Genomic DNA, 24,290 nt, shown 5'->3' on the forward strand with positions numbered 1-24,290 from the left:
CTCGCATGCAAGAGGGCTTGTCCCTTGGCGGCTACGCTCATTCCCTGCTGAGCTGACTGAATTTTGGTCAATGAATGATCCTGTCACAAAGGAGCTGCGCATGCTTACGGCCTATGGAAGATGGTGAGCAGACCGGTCGGTTCAACTTATTGCAGAAGAGTTTCATGCAATGTGTCTTCTGCAATGACGTTCCCACCTGCTCCCAGTGTCTGTGTGTTTTGTGTGGGGTTTTTTTAGTGCTAAGTGCAGTCTATGGAACATGATCTGTTTGCCAGGTGCGTACAGCCAACCTATCCTGCCAAATGCTCATTTTAAACAAAGCAGTTGATTCACGTGCTGTCATTTCCTGCAAATGTTTATTTCCAGGTCCTTCCAAACTTTCTATAACAAAGGCTTCAGGTGTACGTAGTCTGGTGTGACTGTTGGTAGTTTTGTTTTGCGTTTGCTTGGAGCTTGTGCGCTCAGTATATTCACTTCATTGTCATAACTTCCTGCTTTGTGGTGACAGATCTGATGACTGATCGCTCTGGTGTTCTGTTGAATAACCTTATTAGCATTTTATGTAATCACTTGAACAGGACATAGCAATTAGCTTATAAGCCTCAGATTATATTTGTATTACCCAGTGGAACCTGAAGAGAACTGGACAAGCCACTTCCAAACAGCTATAATTTTGTTGTGACATAACTCTCCTTTGTTGTAAGTTGTTCTTTTTTTGGAAAGGAATTTTGTGGGTATTTTTTTCCTTTTTTTTTTTTTTTTTTTTGCAGTCATGCAAGGATAGTAAAGGACACCCATGTTTACCCACTTCAGCTCCAGAAGACCCCCCCCCCTTCCAATGACCAGCCCATTTATTGCGATGTGTCACTGCGTTACGTTAACTGACAATTGCACAGGCATGTGACACGATACCCAAATGTATCTTTTTTATTTATTTTGCGCTATAAACTAAACAAAACTACCAATTTTGAAAAAACAATATTTTTTAACTCTGCTATAAAACATATCCAATAAATTAGAATTTTATTAGTTTAGGTCAATATGTATTCTGTGACATAATTTTGGTTAAAGTGTGTGTGGCTGCCCTGTAGCAGTAGAACTGTTGTAGGGTGATCGGCAAGTTTTAAAGTTAATCGGTTAAAGGAAAAATTGCAGCTTTTTGTGTTTGGCTTTTTTTTTTTTTTCTTTATGGTAGGGTTATTGCTGCATCGTACATTCCTGTCCATTAGTGAATATATCAGTATACACATTCTTGGAATTGATGCCAATTAAACTGATGGGCCTTTCTTTGTAGTGTACAAATAACCCCATAAGTGGTATTGCTGCATTCGGATTGCTTTTCAGAGAACATTTGACAGGTAGGGAGGAGGCTGTGTGTCTCCTAATCGCCTATTTTACCCCCTGAATGCCAGACAACTGCATGCATCATTTTAAGTTACAGAGCAGCTCAAATCAACTGAAATGGGTCATGTTCAGACGGTGGTACCTACCAAGTGCAATGGGGTATAATTTCTGCCATTGCCATGAAGCAAAGCTCTGCAATAGGGAGTAGTTCAAGGGTGGTAGAAACACAGCTCAACACAGGGTTTTACCAGCCCCTAAGTTTAAACGAGCCCTAAAAGCCTCTAACACAAGTGGTAGATCAGAAGGAGATTGTGCCATGTGTGGTAGGCTAAAAGCCAACCTGTGGATTGTCCATTTTGGGCAAAGCAACCATTTAGCTTTTATTTCCTTCTGTTATTTTCTTGGATTGGTAGGACCTATCACTTAGTACCCAGTGTGGGTGGCCATCATCCCGATAAATAGATATAAGGAAAGTACCCCCATTGGTATGGGATTTTATATGCCACTCACACACTGAACAAGAATACAAAAAGTATGCTTATAAAATCAAATTTATTAGATAACAAAACAGAAATTACACAAACATGTATGTCTAGAACAAGCTAGACATGATAGACTTAAAAAACTTGCAAGTATTGACAGACCAGTATCCGTACAGAAGTCTCTTGGGCATCATTGGTAGGAAGAACCGGAACGGAGCCTACGCGTTTTGGGTTTAAAAACCCTTCATCAGGGGTCAACCAAAGTTCAATACACAATGTTTACCCAAGACAGTTTTCTTTGTAGGGGCAACTGGACTGTCAGTTAAAATCGGTGTCAACCGAAGGAAGGATGTCTGGTATCAAGGAGAGCATAATTCATTGGAAAAAGGAAATGGAGAAATGTAGGCGGAAGCCAACCAAATCGTGGGCACCACAATGATCCATCATTGGTCCAAATTTTCCATGAGTGGTTGGAGCCACTCAGGTAATTCGAAGTCACTCTTATAAGTACGCTTTATTCGTGGCTAGAGGTAGACAAAGTATATGAGTAGGACGTTAGCTGGGCGTGGATATTATCCTCCGTCCTGTTCACCTCGACGTAGACATCCTCTTAAGGAGGATATACTTTGTCTACCTCTAGCCACGAATAAAGCGTACTTATAAGAGTGACTTCTGAATTATCTGAGTGGCTCCAACCACTCATGGAAAATTTTGACCAATGATGGATCATTGTGGTGCCCACGATTTGGTTGGCTTCCGCCTACATTTCTCTATTTCCTTTCTTTTCCAATGAATTATGCTCTCCTTGATACCAGACATCCTTCCTTCGGTTGACACCGATTTTAACTGACAGTCCAATTGCCCCTACAAAGAAAACTGTCTTGGGTAAACATTAGGGATGCACCGAATATTCGGCGGCCGAACATTATTCGGCCGAAAATAGAAAAAATGTCACTTTCGGTCTTCGGCCGAATAAGTCAAAAGGCCGAATGATTTTGTGCCGAACAATAGGGCTGAACGATAGTCGATCGACTATCGTTCTGTGGCCGTAGGCGATATTCATATCGCTGCAGGGTGAAGGGACTCGGAGGAGGACAGGAGGACTCACAGACTTCCGTGAAGCCGGGACACTTCAGCGGTGAGCATACATTACTCACTCGTGCACTGCAGCCCGCCCCACACATTCAGTGAGTCTTACTCTCCTCCCTAGTTTTTTCAATGGCACATTCAGAGAGCCAATCACGCTGTGATTAGCTGCACAGCGAACCAATCACGCGTGCCTGCACACCTGATTGGTTCCGCTGTGCCGCTACTCACGACGTGATTGGCTTCCTGAATGTGCCATTGAAAAAACTAGGGAGGAGAGTAAGACTCACTGAATGTGTGGGGCGGGCTGCAGTGCACGAGTGAGTTATGTATGTATGCGGCTGTGCTCCTTTCCAGGCTACTACTAGTCCACCTCCAGCCTCCTACTACCACCACTATGAGAGACTGTCACTGTATAATCTGATCGAGTCCACACTGACACTGACTGACTGTCACTGAGTAATTGATGTTACCATATTAACCCTGTATCTGCAATTAAAATTTACAAGGCTGCCTGCATGCTTCCTGATTTCCATTCCCAGTATCCTTCCCAATCCCTACAGTGTCACTAACATTAACCCTATGGTACAAGGCTGCAGTGTGCACTGAATCCCATTCCCTACAGTAACATTTAGGGAGAGAGGACGAGAGAGAGAGAGACAAGAGGACAAAAAATTGGCAAAATAAATAAATGGAAAAAATGCGAAACACCGCGTTCGGTATTCGGCCTTCGGCCAAGCATTTCATTATTATTCGGCTTCGGCCAAGAATTTCATTTCGGTGCATCCCTAGTAAACATTGTGTATTGAACTTTGGTTGACCCCTGATGAAGGGTTTTTAAACCCGAAACGCGTAGGGTCCGTTCCGGTTCTTCCTACCAATGATGCCCAAGAGTCTTCTGTACGGATACTGGTCTGTCAATACTTGCAAGTTTTTTAAGTCTGTCATGTCCAGCTTGTTCTAGACATGCATGTTTGTGTAATTTCTTTCTGTTTTGTTAATCTAATAGATTTGATTTTATACGCATACTTTTTGTATTCTTGTTCAGTGTGTGAGTGGCATATAAAATCCCATACCAATGGGGGTACTTTCCTTATATCATTTTCTTGCTCCTCTCCTGCTCATTCATGTATGGGACTGCACTGAGCCAATCGTCAGCATACTAGCTGCTCCACTGATGAAAGGAAGGTAAAATGGTTAATCGATAATGTTTTGGGCTCGACATCTCCTTTTTTATTTTAAAGCAAGAACTTTCTTTTCTTTAACTGAAAACTTTTCAGCTTTTCAGTTCATTTATGAGCACTAGTTCTGTGATTGCTTTGTTGGCCCGCGGATTGTTCTAAAACCCTTTAGAATCAAACTGGCACTTTGAGTGTTTGTAACTGGTGGAAGTAGGCTTCATAATACCAACAATGTTTTTATACAGTAATAATTTTACCATTTTATATTATGATATGGAGGTGCATTTAATTTAGCTTTTGTGAACTGCAATATTAACTACTATCTTAAAGTATAACGAAAGGCAAAACCTTTTAGTTTTAGAGTGGGGAGGGCTTACAACACCTGTCAGTTTTTATTGCTGTCTGTGCCCGTTAGGGAAATTCACCCTCTATTTGTTATGTTTATCATTGAAAGTGGAAAAAAAACCCATATTTTGGGTTGTCCCCAGAAAAGTAATAGAGGGGAAATCTTACAATGGGGACACTAGTTCTGATCACATGGGGGTCCTGAAGAAATTCCCTTAATTTGCAAGGATTTCCTCTCCTTGTTTGGCTACTGAACAGGAGGTTAAGGCTACGTTCACATGTGGGCGCAGCGGATCGTGGGCAGAATCCCCGCGATCCGGAAATCATTGCAAATCACGGGACGTCTATGCGATGCCCGTGATTTGCAATGGCACCCCAAACGCTGTGGGATGTTGCCGCGATTTCCACCTACCGAATCGTGGTAACATCGTGCAAACAGAATCGCGGGACGCATGACACCCAAAAAAGGTACAAGAGCTTCTTTTGTGCGTCATGTGTCCCGCGATTCTGTTTGCGCGATGTTACCGCGATTCAGCAGGAGGAAATCGCGGCAACGTCGCACACCGTTTGGGGTGCCATTGCAAATCACGGGCATCGCACAGGCGTTCCGCGATTTGCAATGATTTCCGGATCGCGGGGGTTCTGCCCATGATCCGCTACGCCCACGTGTGAACGTAGCCTAAGGGAAATCTCCACAATTGGACAGATAACGAAAAAAAAATAAATCTGACCGAGGAAGTAAGTGTTATCAAAGATGGGGGGAATTTTTTTTTGCCTTTTTAGTGATACTTTAAGGGCTCTTTCACACGGTCCGCCTCCGTAGGCGGGTCCGTGCTGCTCAGCGGGGATCGGCAGATGACGGCTCCGTCTATGCTTGCAGTGCGGAGAGGGAGGTGTCACAGCTCCCGCTGCTCTCTATGGGGGATCGGATGAGAGCGGACCGCCTGTCCGCTCTCATCCGATCCCTGAACAGATGGAAAAATAGGGTTTCCATCCATCCAGATTTCACGGACAGGATCGGATACGGATGGCAGTGGGTTGTCAGCGGAGGTGTCTCCGCTGACATCCGCTGCCCCATAGAGCTGCATGGAGGATCCGATCAGATCCGCCTGAAAAACTGACAGGTGGATCTGATCGGACCGCCCGTGTGAAAGAGCCCTAAAGCTCAGCTCCTGGCAAACATCTGAATACACCGGTGAAATACATGGAAGAGCGGTTTTATCTACCCAAAGGATTTGTATTTGTCTGCCCAGTCCTCAGATATACAGCGCCTTTAATAAAGTATTTATACCCCTTTTAAAACTTTTCATGTTTTTGTTATGTTGCATCCAAAAACTAAAATTTATTTTTTGGGGGATTTTATGTGATAGACCAACACAAAGTGGTTCATAATTGTGAAGTGGAAGGAAAATGATAAATGGTTTTTACAATTGTTTATAAATATGTGAAAAGTGCGGTGTGCATTTGTATTCACCCCCCTGAGTCAATACTTTGTAGAGCCACCTTTCACTGCAATTACAGCTGCAAGTCTTTTTGGGTATTTACACATCTAGAGTGACTTTTTTTTTGCCCATTCTTCTTTGCCAAATAGCACAAGCTCTGTCACATTGTGTGGAGAACATCTGTGGACAGCAATTTTCAAGTCTTGCCACAGATTCTCAATTGCATTTAGGTCTGGACTCTGACTGGGTCATTCTAACACACGAATATGGTTTGATCGAAAGCATTCCATTGTAGCTCTGGCTGTATGTTTAGGGTTGTTGTCTTGCTGGAAGGTGAACCTCCGCCAAGACTTTTGCAAACTCTCACAGGTTTTCTTCTAAGATTGCCCTGTATTTAACCCCATCAACTTTAACCAGCTTCCCTGTCCCTGCTAAGAAAAGCATCCCCACAACATTATGCTGCCACCGTCATGTTTCACGGTGGGGATGGTGTGTTCAGGGTGATGTGCTGTTTTCCGTGACACATAGATTTTTGCTGTTAGGCCAGAAGAACACCTTCTTCCACATGTTTGCTGTGTCCCCCCACATGGCTTCTCACAAACTGCAAATGGAACTTCTTATGGCTTTCTTTCAACAATTGCTTTCTTCTTGCCACTCTTCCATAAGGGCCAGATTTGTGGAGTGTATGACTAATCATTGACTTGTGGACAGATTCTCCCACCATAGCTGTGGATCTCTGCAGCTCTCCTTGCCCGGCATTTCCGTTTAGGTGGACGGCCATGTCTTGGTAGGGTTTGTGCCATACGCTTTCTATTTTTGAATGATGGATTGAACAGTGCTCCGTGAGATCTTCAAAGCTTGGGCTATTTTATTTATGCTGAAATGAAATTACACACAGGTGCACTCTAATTACTAATCGGGTAACTTCTGATGGAAATTCATCCACTAGATTGTAGTTAGGGGTATCAAGTAAAGGGGGCTGAATGCAAATGCATGCCACACTTTTCAGATGTTATTTGTAAAAAAAATGTATATTGAAAACCATTTATCGTTTTCCTTTCACTTCACAATTGAAGTGCTACTTTGTGTTGGTCTATCACATAAAATCCCAACAAAGTAAATTTACATTTTTGATTGTAACAAGACAATGTGTAAAATTTCAAGGGGTATGAATACTTTTTCAAGTCACTGTACACCATGTGAATGAAGCTTACAATGAAGCCCTGTCTGGCAGAGAGCAGACCTGATTTTTCTCTGCTGCAGTTTAGCAAAACTCCCCCCCTCACACCCCCACAAGCCTTTGACTGGAGAGCAACACACTTTTGATCTTTTCTGTCACTCTCCTCCTGTTGGCGCATTTCTTGCATTGCAGCATAGCTTCTCCTTGTGCTGCTTCTCCCTTAGGCAGCCAACTGTACAGCAAACTGGCTACCTTGTGTCAGCGAGTGGCTGCTGCAGGGGAGGGGATGGAGCGCTGACAACGGCAAGGCTTTTGCGGATGTCGGTTCTGGAACTCAGCTGCTGTTAAGCCATTCTTGACACAGAACTCGGGGCGCTGAAATCACGTGACCGGAGCTGAATAAAAACAGGTAAGTATACAGGGGGAAAAAATATGCATGCCTGGCTGAAAAAAATGTATACACACTAGAACAGTTGTGCCCTTTTTTTTCCCCCAAATTTAATTATGGCAGCAATGTTTAATCAGTTTCTCCGAAAGATGTCAATAGTTGCACCATTATTGATGTCCTCATGTTACTGGCTATTCATGCAGATAAGCAATTTCAATTCCAGCTTGATGGCACACCACCTCACTACCTCCGAGACATGAGAGCCTATCTCAATGACCTTCTACCAGGATGTTGGATAGGACCTAGAGGTGCTGTTGACTTCCCTCTACGTTCCCTGGACTCAACACCCCTGAGTTTCTATCTGTGGGAAATGCTAAAGGATGTGGTGTAGCGTAGAAAGCCACCTACACTGACTGCGCTTCGGGAAGAAATTGAAACCTCATGCAGAGTAATTCCTGTGGACACTGGTCAATGTGGCTCATGGAGTAGTTCACCGAAATCAAGTGTCTGGATGCTAATGGTGTCCACTTTGAGCACCTAATGTGATTGTATAGTTTAAACATGACTTGCAGCCGCAGTTTATGTAAATCTAGTAATGCACTTTTTATGAATATATTTTTCATGATGGAGTGTGCATATTTTTTTTTTTTTTTTTTTTTTTTTTTTTGTCCCTCCTGTATGTGTGTGAGCATTAGATTGGTTACTTAAGATTTTGGTTCCTTCGTTTACTTTATCTGAGTCCCATATTGGTCCAGAGTGTGATTTCTTGTTTACACTCTGAATGCATGTGCGTGATTTCTGCCACATATTAAGGTTAAGCTGACGAGGACTTTGAGTGACCCGGGCAGGTCTTCCAATTTTGGAAACACTCCTGCTTGCCCTTGCAGCATCCATATTTGGAAAGTGTAGGCTGTGAAACAGGATCTCCAATCTTGTACTTTAGGAGCAAGGAATAAACTTGCACTTTCTCTGCCAGTGGTGCCTGTTACTGCTTGATGCAATAATACTAATGAATGATTGCTTTTACACTTCCCATGTCATACCTTAGACCTGATTTACACAGGCCTCAGCTTTTATAGGGGCAGTCTGAATGACCACCTTTGAAGCTTTTAAAGTACCATTTAGCTCCAGAGTTGTAAATGTTGAACACTGATCATAATAAGCGGGCTGATTTGCCACTTTAAGCAGGCTTCAGTGCTTTTTTGAAGCTTGTTGGAAGCCTGCAAGCAGCTTGCTTAAAGTGGCAACCTGCACTTCCATTAGGATTTGTGTTCAACATTTACATACTGGAGCTGAATTGTACTTTAAAAGGTTCAATGAAGCTTGATTTTCAGACTGCTCTTATACATGCTGAAGCCTGTTTGAAAACAGGCCTTACTCTTGCAGTAGATTAATGGTGGTTTAATTGTCCCTTATCGATTTTATTGCCAAAATGAGACTCCAACAAAGTTAACATATGTCGTCCTTACCAGTACAGCACTGTGATTGCATCTTTTGCCTCTTGGCTCAGTACAAGTTCATACAGTTCTGTGTTAGGCTTTTGAGTTCACCTACTTTGATACATGATCATGGTCTCCATTTAGTCGTATGCTTGTATACACCTAGTGAAAATAGACAGGGAACACATCGCTCCAGGAAACCCCTGTGAAATCCTGGGTGCCTGCCTGGTCTGCAGCCATGTCCATCAATGTGAAGATAAGAAAATCTGCAGCGCTTCCAGAGAATAAAAACAGCTTCTTTTATTGTAGATAATCCATTAAAAGATGTGCCAGACAGACGACCCATGAAAGTTCAGCAAACGCGTTTCACACTTCCGTGCTTAATAAAGAAGCATGGAAGTGTGAAATGCATTTGCTGATCTTTCATGGGTCGTGTGCGTTTGGCATGTCTTAATGTCTTTAATGGATTATCTACAATAAGGAATCTGTTTTTATACCCTGGAAGTGCCGCCGATTTTCTTCCCTTTTACATTGTATACAGCTGGTGATTCAGTAATTGCTTTTTAAACCTATGTTTTAGTATATCTAGTTTTATTTGTGCACAACTTTTATTGGTCTCTGGATCCAGTGAAATGGTCTACTTGCTGGCAGGAGCAGACCATGGGGTTTTGTACTAACCCATTCAGAAATAGATTTTTAAAGGGGGGCTCCCCCCGAAAAAAAGTCAGCAGCTATAAATACTGTAGTTGCTGAATTTTGATATAAAGACCCTTGCCCGTCTAGGGATCCAGCGATATCCTCACCCAAGCCAATTCTTCAGTCGGCATTGCAAGTAAAGAAAACCAGCAGTGAAGCAAGCTGGGTTCCTACTGCGCATGCACAAGTAGTGATCTGCTTGGTGAATGGTCCTGTAGTTTCCTGGAACCTGTGATGTGTCCCAGTAGGCTTCAGGGGAAGGAGATCACCACGGCGAATCTGACTGGAAGTAGGAGCAGCAGGTACCTTTCAAAATCCCCCCCCCCCCCCAAAAAAAGACCAAATGTGGATTTTGGGGGGGGGGGGGTGTAAGTATGCAAACAACCAGAACTACCCCTTTTGGGTAATGTTCCACTTTAGGTCATTCTTGGTAGTCATCCCTGCAGATGAGTTCTGCATAGTTGGTGAGTTACTGCATGTTTTCACATTTTAGGTTTAGATTGTAAGCTCCTATGAGCAGGTCCCTGTGATTCTTCTTGTATTGGATTGTAAGTGTACTGTCAGACTCCATTGTTTAAAGTGCTGCGCAAACTGGAGAGCACAATATAATGCCTGTATAATAATAGAATATCTGAATAGAGCAATAATATGGTTTCCAAGTAAAAGTGGAGAAAAGCATTTGATTTGTGGTGTTTTTTTCCCTTGCAGTGGGTACGCAGCGGATGAAATCACACACTGCATTAGACCACAAGACATAAAGGAGAGACGTGCTGTGGTAATACTTAGAAAGTAAGTTGAGCATTTTGTTTTCATCTTGTTCATTTAAAGCAGATTTACTGCTACAACCTAATAAAAGTCACACATGAGCTTATAAACAAAGCTTTGGTTTTAAACCAAAACAATATGTCTTGAACAAACCATTTGAGGTTTGCTATTAGGAAAAGCTGCCTTCACTTCCGGATGTCTAATAAGCAGTTCAGATTCCCTAAGGCAAATATTCAAATTCCTTTTGGTTGTGTAAGAGAAACTGACTACACTGTGTGGTTGGCTTCACCCTGCATTCTCCTCCCTCTGCTGTTAGTCAGCTGTAATTTCCTGTGTTTGTACTTTTTATATGGAGTCTATCACACCCGACACTGCAGATACTGACTTCGGAAAGCATCAGTTATTCTCCAAAATGACAGCACAATGCTTAGGCAACCTGTGGAGGATGAACCAGCATTGCATTGTTGCTTGCAGGCTACCAGGGCTTTAAACAGTGCTAAGGGTAAATGTATCTTCATGGCAAAGACTGCAGTAAAACCTAAATGTATAAAATCTTGTGCGCTCTGTTAGTAGGACCAATGTGTGCATTCAACAAAAAGTACTCTGACCTTGTCTATAGCAATACAATTCTGGCCCTTCCCAGTTCTATCCAAAAGTTTTATATGTTGCTTGGAGTTGGGATTTTAGATTAGAGGAGCTTCAGTCCTCTTTGTATTGGCTCTACTACTTCCATGGCTTGTGGGCTTTAGCTCTTTGTACTCCATTGGAATGAGATGCAATGCTTTCATCTTGTGTTTGTGAGTTGCCACTTTGTTCTTTAAAGTGGTTGTAAAACACCCTGTGGTGGGTTTTTTTTTTCCCCCAAAATTTTAAAAATGTTATATACCCGCTATGAAGATATTTCCCAATTTCTTGGGACACTAAATATATATGAGGAATGAAATCCATAAACATTAACACACAAAAAATAGAGACCTGGCCAAAGGGCAACTATTACATCAACTAAAAGATGTGAAAATGGTGAATCTTCCTCCCCCTGATGTGTTTCGGAGAGTTAATATCGCCTTTATCAGGGGTATGGGGAGTATCATATTTAATGTGATATAGGTACAGCAAGTAAATGCTTTTTGAATAGGACCTAACCTACATCATAGGTTAAGCCAGTGTTCGACAAACCCCGGTCGCCATGGCGACCAGAAACCGCGTCCTGGCTCCTGATTTGCCGCCAGCCCACTCTCTGACTGACTGCCCGGACACGCAGCTCAGAGTGTCAGGCAGCTGATGCTCCGCTCTCCCCCTCCGTGTTTTCCCTGGAGCCGTGCAGTAATCTGAAGTCCGGCTGTGAGTAACATGAGAGGGGAGGGGCCGGCCTCCTCTCCTCTGCCAGAGTAAGGTCCCTTCCTGAATGGCTGCTCTCTGAGCTCTCCTATGCTGCCCGTAGCGTCCTTATCAGGCTGGCCTTCCTCCCCCCAGAGCGCACAGTAGTTCAGACCTTGGAGAAGAGTGAGGAGGAGGAGGGGGACCCGGTGTTCCGTGAGAATTACCTACCCGTGAGAAAAACCTACCCCTCGTCACTTCCGGTGCACGGCACTGTATGTAATGCGGCGGTTACATTAAAATAACTGTGCTGCAATATGACTCATCTCCGCTCCTGTCCCGGTCACTTCCCTGCTATCGGCAAGTAAATATAAAATCGGCGGCGGGTCTATGAAAACATACATCACGGAGCCGAGAGCCGCTTTTTATTTACTTGCCGAGAGCAGGGAAGTGACCGGGACAGGAGCGGAGATGACTCGTAGTGCTGCACAGCTGTTTTATGTAACCGCCGCGCGGGTAGGTTTTGTTCACGGTACACCGACATATTTCCATACTAGTGCGCATGCGCACTAGTCAGCTTCTCAGTTCTTCCATCAGGTATCCGGAGCTCTGAGCATGCGCAGTGCTGCGCTGCTCAGCTGTTCCTGGCCGGAAGTGACGAGGGTAGGTTTTTCTCACGGGGTAGGTAATTCTCACGTTACACCGGCAGCCTATGTGGCCTTTACCTGACCCTGCAGGCAGACTGTCACTACGGTGAGGGAGGGGGGGGTGGAGTTGTGGTGGAGGATAGAGCACGGGGGCTGCCTGTGTGTGTTCTATGTTCATGCTGTGACGCACTGAGCCGCTGTTCTCCTAGTGCAAAGTTGTTTAAGGTGTGCTGTGAGGTGGAGGAGGGGAGATGAGGCTGGCATGCTTTAAAATGATCTTTTTATGTCCTCTGATAAAGCCCTGTGATAAAGCCCTGTGATAAAGCCCTGTGTATTATCAACAATCACCACAGGGGGACACACAGGCAGGAAGTAGCTGCAAAGAGGCAACAGAAGATCAGCAGCGCTGGGATACTTCTTTCATCCTTTTCTATGTTTTATTTAAATGTCACAAAGGCTTTATTTTGATGTGCAGTTGGGTGGTAAAAATGTGCTGTAAAGACATGTTTTTGCCACCCACCAACAGCCACCCTTAAGCTACAATAGGCAGCAGATGAAGGTATTTTACATGCTGCAGTCATGATGCATTCGCATAAAAGGAGTTTCCCCTAGAACAGGTTTTTAATGTCATTCTTTCTGACCAGCCCATAACCTTGATGTAATGCGTTACATTGGAGTTATTGACTAACCGCTCTGCTGTAAGTTAGAGTTAGGGGGCGCAAATTACTTGCCCTGACAACCCACGCTACCAAAATAAAACTGGCTCCTAACTTTTTTAGCTGGCTCCTAGATTCATAGCAAATTTGTCAAGCCCTGGGTTAAGCTCTTATTCTAATGTATCAGACCCTTACAATTAAAGTGGTGAGAAACATAGGTATGCCATGTTTCAGTTAAAAACAAAGTTTGAAAGAATCTGTGCTCTTGCCCATCATATCAAAGTGTGGAGTGTCATTATATTAAAGCGGAGTTCCACCTCCCCCTCCAAAAATTAAGTCGTGTAGCTGCTGACTTTTAATATTAGGACACTTACCTGTCCTGGAGTCCAGCGATGTAGGCACCACAGCCAATGTTTCCATCAGCTGGCGAGTGCTGCCGACGCCATTGCCAGTAAAGGAAACCTGGCAGTGAAGCCTTACGGCTTCACAGGCGGGTCCCTACTGCGCATGCGCGAAGTGTGCTGCTCATTCCTACTGGCTCAGCGGCGGAGGAGGGGGTCGGGTTTCCGAGGGACAGCGCCACGGCACCGTATCCCGGAAGTGGGGAAAGGGTACCTGTCAAACAGGTACCCGTTCCTCCCCCTCCCCCTCCCCCTGAAAGGTGCCAAATGTGGCACCGGAGTGGGAGAGGAAACAGGAGAAGTTCCACTTTTTTGGGTGGAACGCCGCTTTAACCACATAAGGAAGGAAGCAGTGTCTCCTACATGAAGAGCAGTTAGGACTGAGGCCTTGGGGAACCAACCCTGCAATATACAAATGCATTAGAAAACAATACTTTTGATATAGTAAATTACCATGTGGGGTAAACATCCACACATGGGTTTTTTATAACTAACAGGTGAGACTGAATAGTATTGGATGAGAGCAATAAGGGAACCTACCCAGACCTTAAAAGGTCTAGAGCATGTGATCCCCAATATAGACGGTACAGCAGGGTTTCTAGCCAAAGGCCTTGTACGTGATAGTATGGTGGTAAATGACTGGCAGACAGAGCATATGGCTTTAAAAACGTGTGTAGATGGGTGTGATTTAAAATCAGTATAAAGGGATAATGTTCTCCCTACTAAATGTGTCGGCACGTTAGATGAAACTTTGATGGGCGGCTACTTGAAACTATATATATATATATCTATCTATCTAATATATCTATCTATCTAATATATCTATCTAATATATCTATCTATCTAATATATCTTATCTATATAATATATCTCTATATATCTATCTATCTAATATATCTATCTATCTAATATATCTATCTATATAATATATCTCTATATATCTATCTATCTAATATATAATATATCTCTATATATCTATCTAATATATCTCTATATATCCATCGTGTGTGTGTGTGTTGAAAGTACTTTGATGGGCAGCTACTTGAAACTGTGTATGTATTTTTTTTTTTTTCTCACATGTTCAGGGTACTTCTACTTGAGCACACCCTGCTTGGAATCTGGGCTCTAGGGTCCGACGGCCACCTCCATTTGAAAGTCTTGTAAGAACCAGACACGCGTGGCTTGGCCCTATGGCTTCTGCCATCAAAGCTCCAGCTACCCCCCTTATACTTTACCTGAGCCCCATTGCAATCCAGCACTGTGCAGGAGAACAGTGGCTCTCTGCTCTGTTCCTCCTTACAGGGCAGATCCATGGCAGTGGGGGAAGGATCATGCCCCGCTGTTTCTGTGGATGTAGGCAGCAGGTTTCAGGAGCAAGCCTACACGAGTTCCCTCATAGAAGGCGGCTTCCTATGGAGGCACTGTAAAGGGGTAGTAGGGAGCACAACAGGGAACCCGAGAAGAGTAGGATCGGGGCTGCTCTTTGTATAACCATTGCAGAGCAGGTTTGTTTTTGTCTTGTAAATTTGTAGCATTTCTAAACATTTTCTTTTAGCCCCGGTTCACACTTCTGCGAGTGCCGGGTTTGCATGTAATGTCGGAGCGCACTGCTCCGACATTACATGTGATCAGCTGTGCGGTGCGAGTTTAGCCATACAGTTTGTATGGCTAAATTCGCATCGCACCCGGAGCAAACACGCACAGGAGGCATTTTTGCAGCCGCATCAGGATCGGATCGCACAGCGGTACACACTTGTGCGATCCGTTCCTGTGCGAACTGCACGATCGCACTGCGATATGCGATCAAACTGGGGGTGTCGTTAAGATTACATTGACACCCCCAGCGTATCGCATATGGCAGTGTGAACTGCCGGGGGTGCGTGTGCGATGCGGGAACAGGCTGCGAATTCGCAGCCTTCCCGCATCGCATAAATGTGAACCGAGCCTTAGAAACACTTAACAAAACAAAGGCACACAGATCTAATGCATTTGTTATTTTCGATGTGACTTCATTTATTAGTGTCAAATTGTTGCCTAGCCAGATTCCACCTGCGGTGGCCAGAGATACTGGTTCTACTTTGTTACAAAACACCTGATGTTAAAGACTGTAGGGCTAATAGCAGACAGGACATTTTACATTTTTAGAAGTTTAAAATGACAGAAAATATTGCATTGACACAAAAGAGCAACATCTGGTTAGGCTGTTTCTTTCTTTTTTTTTTTTTTTTTTTTTTTTTTTTTTGTGCATTTTAACTCAGTGCGGGGTCACACTTGTATGATGCGGGAAGGCTGCGAATTCGCAGCCTGTTCCCGCATCACAAACGCACATCTGGCAGTTCACACTGCCATATGCGATACGCTGGCGCACAGGATCGGATCGCACAAGTGTGAACCACTGTGCGATCCGATCCTGATGCGGCTGAAAAAATGCCTCATGTGCGACTTTTGTGCGGGTGCAGTGTGAATTTAGCCATACAAAGTGTATGGCTGAATTCGCACTGCACATCCGATCGCATGTAATGAAGGAGCAGTTCGCTCCGATATTACATGCGATCGCCGCACACGTGGAAGTGTGAACCCGGCACTTGCAAGCCCTTAAATGTGGTGGCTACATTTTCACCTGGTGATCCTGCAAAAACAAACCCTTCATACCCCTGGATGGCTACAATATCTCCTTATTTGTATGGAGGAAGCCTTGATTGCTACCCTGGCTGCACTACAAAAACATCAACTTGTGTCCATATCAAAAAATGGGAGTGTGGGGTTATTGGTCTTACAGAAGAAAGATGACCTGGTTTGTGCTCCCATTTCAGCTCACAGGAGGTGAACTGTACTTGCTGAAAAGTGAAAACGAATGCAGCCACTGTATCTAAGGGCTGATGCGCTTAATTTGACAGCAGTGTAAAATAGGCCTGAAGGTGTTAGGCACCAAATGTATAGGTTTTAGGCATATATGCTACATGCTCCTGGGTTTTGTCAACCCTGATACAAGAAAATTGTGTTTCCTTCACAGTTCTGCTATGCTTACTTCTCCATGCTGGTATATATAGTAGTGTGTTTTCTTTTATTGCCAGAACTAGAACAGAGGCTCCACGTTTGGAAAAGGCCCTTAGTGGAATCTATCATCCTGAACGGCTGTCTGGGAACAACAAGCAGCATATCCTGAAACCAAAACGCTCCCACCGCAAAGCTGATCCTGACGCAGCTCACAGGTATGGAAGTGGTTATTGATTTCTCCAGTTTACTTCTAAATTTTCTTGTGGCTTGATCAGCCAACTCCTTTTATTTCTTTGTTCATTGATGGACACAGCTCCTGATAGCTTCTTCCTGATCTTCATAACCATTGGGTTATAATGCCCCCTACAGGAGTAGGACACTAGACAGAAAATAATTCTGCCTACACCCATGGGCAGTCCCAGGGGGTATAACTCCCTCGCTCTGCTATAGACCACCCTCGGTTTTTGTTTTTTTTTTTTGCTTTTTGTTTCTTTTTGCCTAGTCAGGACTTATTTCCTTGCTGGTATCTTTTGGTCCTGGCAAAATTTATTAGATTTTTTTTTTTTTTTTTTTCCTGGTGAGATCTACAGTCCACTCCCAGACTGGGCGATGGGCTGGATAATGTAAATACAGTAGTCACCCCAGTCTGGCCAGCGAGAGTGTGCACACCTCAGCTCCAAGCTAGGTCGGCTGCGACATAGCCCCACTGGTCGGGGGCTGGCCTACGAGTTAAACGCCTTGCGAGGTCGCATACGACTGGGTCTCGGCCCGAGTCGCAGCGTTCCTCCTGGCCGACAGCCCCCCATTTAGATGGACAGGAGTTCTGTCTGGAGCAGTGCCCGTCTGGTATGGTGAGTGGCTGTCCCCTCTCCCCCTGGAGCGTTTTGGGGTGGACATGGTCCCCTCCTTGGGACGATTGGACTTCGGCCCCCTGTCCTGCCTGGATCTGTCCTTGAGGCCTGGTCTCCCTCCTGGGGGGGGGGGGGGTCGCTATTCTGTTGTAGCCTGTGTTTCTATACCTGGTGGCCATGTTTGTGTAGTCTGGTGGCCATTTTCTTGTGGTTTGCCATTGAAAATAGTGGCAGCCATGACAGTAGAGCCCCGTGGGTGCTGACTCCTGGATCATTTTTCTTCCTAATCACTGCACGTGTAATGCAGGTTCTCTTGGTGACTGCAGGTGCCTGTTTCTGTGGGTGGTGAGTCTGGTGGGGGTTCTCTTCCTCTCTGCTGAGGATCTCTTTGTGCCTGGCTACTGGGTGTTGCTGCCAGCGCGGTTGGGGTTGTCCTTTAGCAGTGTTTTTACCCCCTGGTGACTCATGGAGTCTTTGGAGCACATTTCCCCACCTGATCCCCCTCTCTGAAGCTGCGGGGCCCTCCGGGTCCTAACCATCCATCCATCCATGCACTGTGCTGGTGGATGCACTGATTTGCATCTGTGCGTGAGACCCTGAAGATGGAGGATGCAGCTGAAGATGCAACTGAGGTGCAGGTGCCCTTTGGCACTTACAAGCCATCCAAATTGGCAAAGGGGTTTCCTTTCCCTGCCTATTTTGACAGAAATGTTGCTAAAGAGTGGCGACGACCAAAGCGTCCCAGTGGGGTCCCTAATCGCTTTACTAGGCGTCACCCCCTATGAGGAGTCCCTTCTTAAGGAGTGGACTGTGCCACCAGTGGTGGACCCGCCGGTTTCCAGATTAAACAAGGCAATCATGATTCCAAAATTTGCTTTGGCAGTGGTCCTTGGCGTGTTTTTTTGCTAAAGTGCTGGTCTGCAGATCAGACTTCAAAAAAAGGCCTTGACTGGTCTTCCTTTTCAAGGAGATAGTTAGTTAGTTTGGAGCTACCTGGATGACCTCATTAAATATTTCACAGGGGGGGGAGAGAACTTTTCTTTCGCGGGCTACTAAAGGCAAGGAACCTCGTTGTAGACTTGGGCCTTCCTTCTCAGCTCAGAAGTTTTCTCGTCCTTCAGGGTCGACTGACAAGGGCTCGAAGCCTTTCAGGGCCTCTTCTGGAGGTTCCAAACAAACCTAGCCTGGCAAGCCAAGATCGGGCTTCTCCAGACTCGGGGACAAGGCTCCTTCTGCATGAAGGTGTGCCCTCACCCATATCAGGGGTGGGGGGACGTCTTCGGTGGTTTCCGGACCCGTGGATTTTCCAGGTGCAAGACAAGTGAGTCCATGAAGTCATTCGGTCTGGCTACAAGATCGAGTTTCGCTCTTGTCTTCCGGCAAGGTTTTTTCCTTCCACATGTCCGCAGACCGATTACAGGGCCTGTTTTGGGTGATACAAGACCTGTTCCTTCAAGGGGAGATTGTCCCAGTTCCAACCTCAGAACGTTTTCAGTGTTTGCCTTCCTGGGAACTGTGAACAGGTTTGAGTAAAGTGCATCCAATCCTGGACCTCAAGCCGCTAAACTGCTTTGTGCGGGTACAAAAGTTCAGAATGAAGTCCATTTGAATGGTGGTGGCATCCCTGAATCAGGGGGATTTCCTTGCCTTTATCGACATCAAGGATGCTTACCTTCACATTCCAATATGTTTCAGTCACCAGGGTGTTTCTCCTTTCTCCTCTTTACTATAGGAGAGGGGCATTATCAGTTTGTGCCGTGGTGCTTGGGTCTCACATCTGTTCCTCGGGTCTTCACAAAAGTGTTAGCCCGAGTGCTAGCTTTGCTACGCCAATAGGGGATCACATTACTGGGCTACTTGGACAATCTCCTTCTGCAAGCAGAGTCTCCCACTGCTATGGTGGTAAACCTGGAGATCACAGTACAAACTCTGCAAGAGTTCAGCTGGATTCTGAATTTTAAGAAGTCTGCTCTGGTTCTTCCACAAAGCTGGACTATCTGGGCCTGACTCTGCCTTAGCCAGAGTGCTAATTCCTCTGGACAAACTCTAGAAATTGCAGGCTGCAATTCGCCTCCTGCTGTTAAAACAAATGGTCATCCCTCTGGACTTGTATGCGGGTCCTCCTGAGGCTGATGGTATCTACCTTCGAGGCGGTTCCGTTTGCACAGTTCCATACGAGGTCCCTGCAAAGGGAAATTTTGACCAAATTGGACAAGACTCCAGTCTCTGGACAATCTGATCCGGCTCAGCCAGGGAACAAGGGAGTTCCTGATATGGTGGCTTGGGGAACAAGGGAGTTCCTGATATGGTGGCTCCTTTCTCCAGCGCTTTGGCTGGGAAAAATACTTCCTCCCCTTGTATTGCACAGTGGTCACCACAGATGTCAGCCTATCTGGTTGGGGAGGCGCCCCCGGCATGCATTCTGCTCAGGGGGATCTGAATGGTAGAAGTCTCCCGATCAATGTCTTGGAACTCCGAGGGATCAGACTGTGTCTGGGTCATAATTGTCCATCACATCCTGCAGTGGGAAATTTTGTGCAGCTCTGCATGGTAGTAAATCGGCTTCTAATGTGGGCTTGTTCAATTAACCTTCACAAAACAACCTGGATTGGTTTCTATGCAGAGCTGCACCAGATTTTGAATTCTAGTTTTACTAAATCAACCTCTGTTTCCTTATTCTTCCCTGGTAGCATTAGTGGTTAACCCTTACATCTTACATCTCTGTTGTCACCTGAGGTAAATAGCCTCAGGTGATAACACAGATGAGAAAAATCCTCCTACATAACTTGTACCTGCTTATCTCCAGTCTTCACTTCTCTACACCCCTTCAAAGTCCAGAATTTTATAAAGCTTGTCTGAGCTGTCGTAAATAGGAGCTGAAGTTGCACACGGCAGAGCTCAGTAAGGAGCGCTCTGAGAGTTGATTGGAGTGAAGGGACACCCCCACCTTCCCACAGGAACAGAGCCGAGGCTGTCAAACAGCTGGAGGCTCCCTCCCCTGTCACCTTTTTTCTCTTGGGGTCAGGAAAATGTGTCCGTAAGGCAGGGCTGTGGAGTCGGTAGATAAATGTTCCAACTCCTCCGTTTTTTGTACTTCCGACTCCGACTCGTCTGTATTAATATGCAAATGTATTTTATACATTCCTTGAAGGAAAGAAAGGCAACATACATGTCATTACCACAGGACTACTGGCTGGGAAGCCAACAGTCTACTGTATTGAACAGTTTAAGCAAAAGACAAACACAATGAAAACAACAGGTTTTTTTTTTTTTTTTTTATTAATCAAGTGGCTGGATAGTAGCAGCAGGCATAAACATCAGGAACAGGAACTTTACCAGTTCAAAAATACAAACCACATTATTTGGTTGTTTTAGAACAAAAACAAAGCTTATCTATATGAACCAAAAACAAAATCTGTAAAACCTAGAAATGGTTTATATTAATCTTGAAATGTAGTTTATAAGCTTAGCCAATGCAAATCAATTCAATGTAGAGTTCTAAGGAAGAGAATTGCCTCTGCCAGATCCTTTCATAGAGGCTCTTAAGTCAGACTTTATTATTTTTAGGGCTGAAAATAATCTTTCGACACAGACTTGGGTGGGTGGCATTGCAGTAACTATTCTGGCCACATCACTAACGATCTCTGGATAAACAAGGGTGGCTTCTTCAACAGTAAGTTTTGATGAGCGATCATACTTTTCAAGGGAATGGGGTGAGAGGGGGGGGGAGAGAGAGAGGGGGATTAAGAAGGACATGTGGGGTGAACTGGGTTTACTTTTCCCAGCCTCCTGAAGAGAACCCTTCCAAGAAAGGTCTGAAGCTGAGAGTCATTGAGGCCTGGGGGTGAGGTAGCGTTGAGTTCTACTATCCATCGTGTTTTGCGTTGTAAGTGTTTTATTCCAATCCCCCCCCCCCTCTTTTGTTCGGGTGTATTCTGTCTAGGTTTATGAATTGGATAGCAGGGAAGTGGTCATGGTGAAAATCTCTTACATGCCTGCCTATGGGGAAGATCGGGGTTTGCCGTCTTCATGCTTAAAATATGTCGGTAGGCTCTATTGTGAAACTCGAGTTTTGTTTTACCTACATAGTACCCACCGCATGGGCACAGTAGTAAATATACTACCCCGGTGGTTTTGCAATTGGCATAGTGACGTGGTTGGTATTTTTTACCATTGGGTAGGACAATGTTGGGGTTTGTGCACATATATTGACAATATGAGCATCCACCACAGCGGAAGGTTCCTGGTCTTTTACAGGGGTCTCGTCTAGGTTTGCCTGTGTATTCGCTGTGGACTAACATGTCCTTCAATGATTTTGTTTTTCTAAAGGTAATTGCAGGGTGTTGTATGTGTTGATTGAGAGTGGGATTGATTGTCAAGAGATGCCAATATTAATTTTCTTGACTGTGGCATGCTGTTTTGTGTATGTATTTTGTGATAATGCGGATGGTGTCTGTTTTTCTTGTTGTTGTTTGTTTTGGTGGTTTTGGGAATAGTAGGTCTGCTCTGTTTTTTGCAGCGGCATGTTTAAAGGCTCTTTTTAGATGGGTGTTGGAGTATCCCCGTATGCGGAGTCTCTCTCTTAATTTGTTGGCTACAATTTGGAATGTTTCATTGTTTGAACAGTTTCGGCCAATTCTGAAGTACTGACTGTAAGGGATGGATTTGAGAAGGGGGGCTGGGTGTGAACTGGTGGCGTGTAAAATGGTATTCCCAGCAGTGGGTTTTCGATATATGGAGCTTTAAGTCTAGAAAACTGAGATTATAAAGTACTGTAAGGGACAGGGCTTTGGATTCAGGGTAAGGTATTGCAGCCTGTGGTGGGCTTTGTTTTTTTTGTTGAGGATGCCTAAAAAGTCAGATTTTTGTGCTTTTTTTTTTTTTTTTTTTTTTAGTTCTGGATATAGTGGAGAGGGATTTGATCACCTGTGAATTTTGATTGCTGTCTGTGCCCCCCCCCCCCCCCCTTAGGGAGATTCATCTGCTCCTTTTGTCCTGTTTACTGTCATTGAAAGTAAAAAAGAATCATGAATTTTGGGTTGACTTCAGAACACTGAATGGAAATCTTTCAATGGGGACACACCAAGATTCTCTCACTTTGGAGGGGTTTCCTCCTTTCTGTTTTGGCTGTAGGACAGGAAGTGATGGGAAGTCTTCCCGATGGGACACGACAAAAAAAAAAATGATGGGGTTATAACCTTCCCTTACTGAATCCAAAATGAAAAATAGTTTTGCCTTTATTTAGACTTTAAACAACTTTTTTGGTCCTGATTATAGTACTTATAAATGTAAATCAGTGAAAGTGTTTTTGCGTGTGTGTCAGCTAGCAGCTGAAGTGTATAATTTAAACTCTATCCGTTTGCCCCCTTTCTCAGACCTCGTGTTCTTGAAATGGATAAAGAAGAAAACCGAAGATCTGTACTTTTACCAAAACCAAGGAGACGGAGCATTGTCAGTTCTGAGAACTATTGGCGGAGGCCCTATGAGTATGTGGACAGCTACACAGACACGGGGGAGGATGAGGGAAGCCCGGCCCGGAAAGTAAAAATGAGGCGACACTGAGGAAGCTCTCCACAGACTCCGGTCCCCAGTCGCTGGACTGTGGAACTACCTGTATATTTCCCCCCCCCCCCTCCGCCAAGGCGGCATTGGAAGACACGGTCTCCTCTGTAAGTCAATGCAACATGTTCTGGATCCAGTCTTTCTCACTTTCCAGCATGTTTCTGACGTGCGTTTGGGTTTATGCCAGCAGAGAGGACCCTCCTGAATTCTTCTCAAAAAGGGGAGTGAGCAGTGGTCTTGTACAGCATTGATCCTAATTGATGGTTTACAGGCTGCATATTGGCAGCAGCTTGAATGGCACTGAAGAAAAGTACTGTTTATGTTGAAAGTGAAAAGATGCCAGCGCACTCAAGGGACGCTTCGGTTGACGACGTTTAGTTTTTTTTTTTTTTTTTTTCAACAGTTTGTGTTTTTATTTTTTCTTTTTGTTTTGATCCCTGTGAGTAAGAGCGAGAGAGAGAGTGGTCACTGAGGTGTCAAGGACTGACGAGGTGTCGGGTGGCACGTGCTCTGCCCTCTGAAGTAGGAGCAGATGTACACGCCTCTTCTCGCCCTCTGTCCTTACTATATAAATTAAAATAATGGTTAGAAAAAGTCCGCAATGTTTTTTGAACGATTCCGTATGCTACAAGAGAAATCCAGATGTTTTATTTCTAGCAATATAAGCACTAATAATAAAGTATATAAGCAGATTTGTTTATTCTGTACTGCCTCCGGCTGTCTGTAAATTATCAAATTAAATTCTGTTTTTGCTCAATGTGTTGAAGGATTCTCTTTACTCAAGCAAATAACTGTGACGTAGATTTTAAAGATGGCCTTAAAGTGGTTATTACGCTAAAAAAAAAGCTCGTTTTCCTTTAAAGCAGGGGTCTTCAAACTATTGCCCTCCAGGTGTTAGGAACTACAATTCCCATCATGCCTAGTCATGTCTGTGAATGTCAGTTTTTCAGTGCCTCATGGGATGTGTAGTTCTGCAACAGCTGGAGGGCTGTAGTTTGAGGATCCTTGCTTTAAAGCTTGGATCAGTAGCATGGTGGTATTGTCATTTGTCCCCACATTCCTGGTTGATCCTGCTTGTTCTTGTGTCCCAACACCCGCTCCTCTGTATGCTGACCACAGTAATCATGGCTGCTGAGCCCTGACCACCGTCGGCCTACTTGCCTCCATCATCCGCAGTTTTCTGAGTCTCTTCCTTCTCCCCCCCTCCCTCCCTCCTTGCCTGTCAGCTCCAGTCTGTCTGCAGAGCCGATCTCCGAGCCCCTCCCCTCTCCTCCTGCCTCTATTCCAATGCATTACATAAAACAATGCCTTGTATCTTCTCTGTTTTAGCAAGATAATTACCGAAGTATGTCAGGTTTTTTTTTTTTTTTTTTTTTTTTTTTTAAACATTCTAATTCTAAATACCTTTTTGCACAACTCCTCTGTGTGGTCACATGATCTTCCTTGGCTGGCTGACATCACTGGGGGGATCTCAGCCCCTCCAACTTCTGTTCTTAGAGTGAGGAAGCAGA

The 24,290-nt window shown here is 44.6% G+C and overlaps 1 protein-coding gene across 1 annotated transcript in view; it reads left to right on the forward strand.

Moving 5' to 3' along the window:
* ALKBH5 (alkB homolog 5, RNA demethylase) overlaps positions 1–23,197 on the forward strand; it is a 43,124-nt gene extending 19,927 nt beyond the window's left edge. The window contains exons 3-5 of the mRNA XM_082259952.1: positions 10,292–10,372; positions 16,444–16,581; positions 22,593–23,197. Coding sequence (XP_082116078.1) covers positions 10,292–10,372; positions 16,444–16,581; positions 22,593–22,779 — 406 coding nt within the window. The 3' untranslated portion in view covers positions 22,780–23,197. The remainder of the gene's footprint in view (positions 1–10,291; positions 10,373–16,443; positions 16,582–22,592) is intronic.
* Positions 23,198–24,290: the final 1,093 nt, after the last annotated feature.

Source organism: Pelophylax lessonae, assembly GCF_965119305.1.
Source record: "Pelophylax lessonae genome assembly, chromosome: 6".
Taxonomy (NCBI): Eukaryota; Metazoa; Chordata; class Amphibia; order Anura; family Ranidae; genus Pelophylax; species Pelophylax lessonae.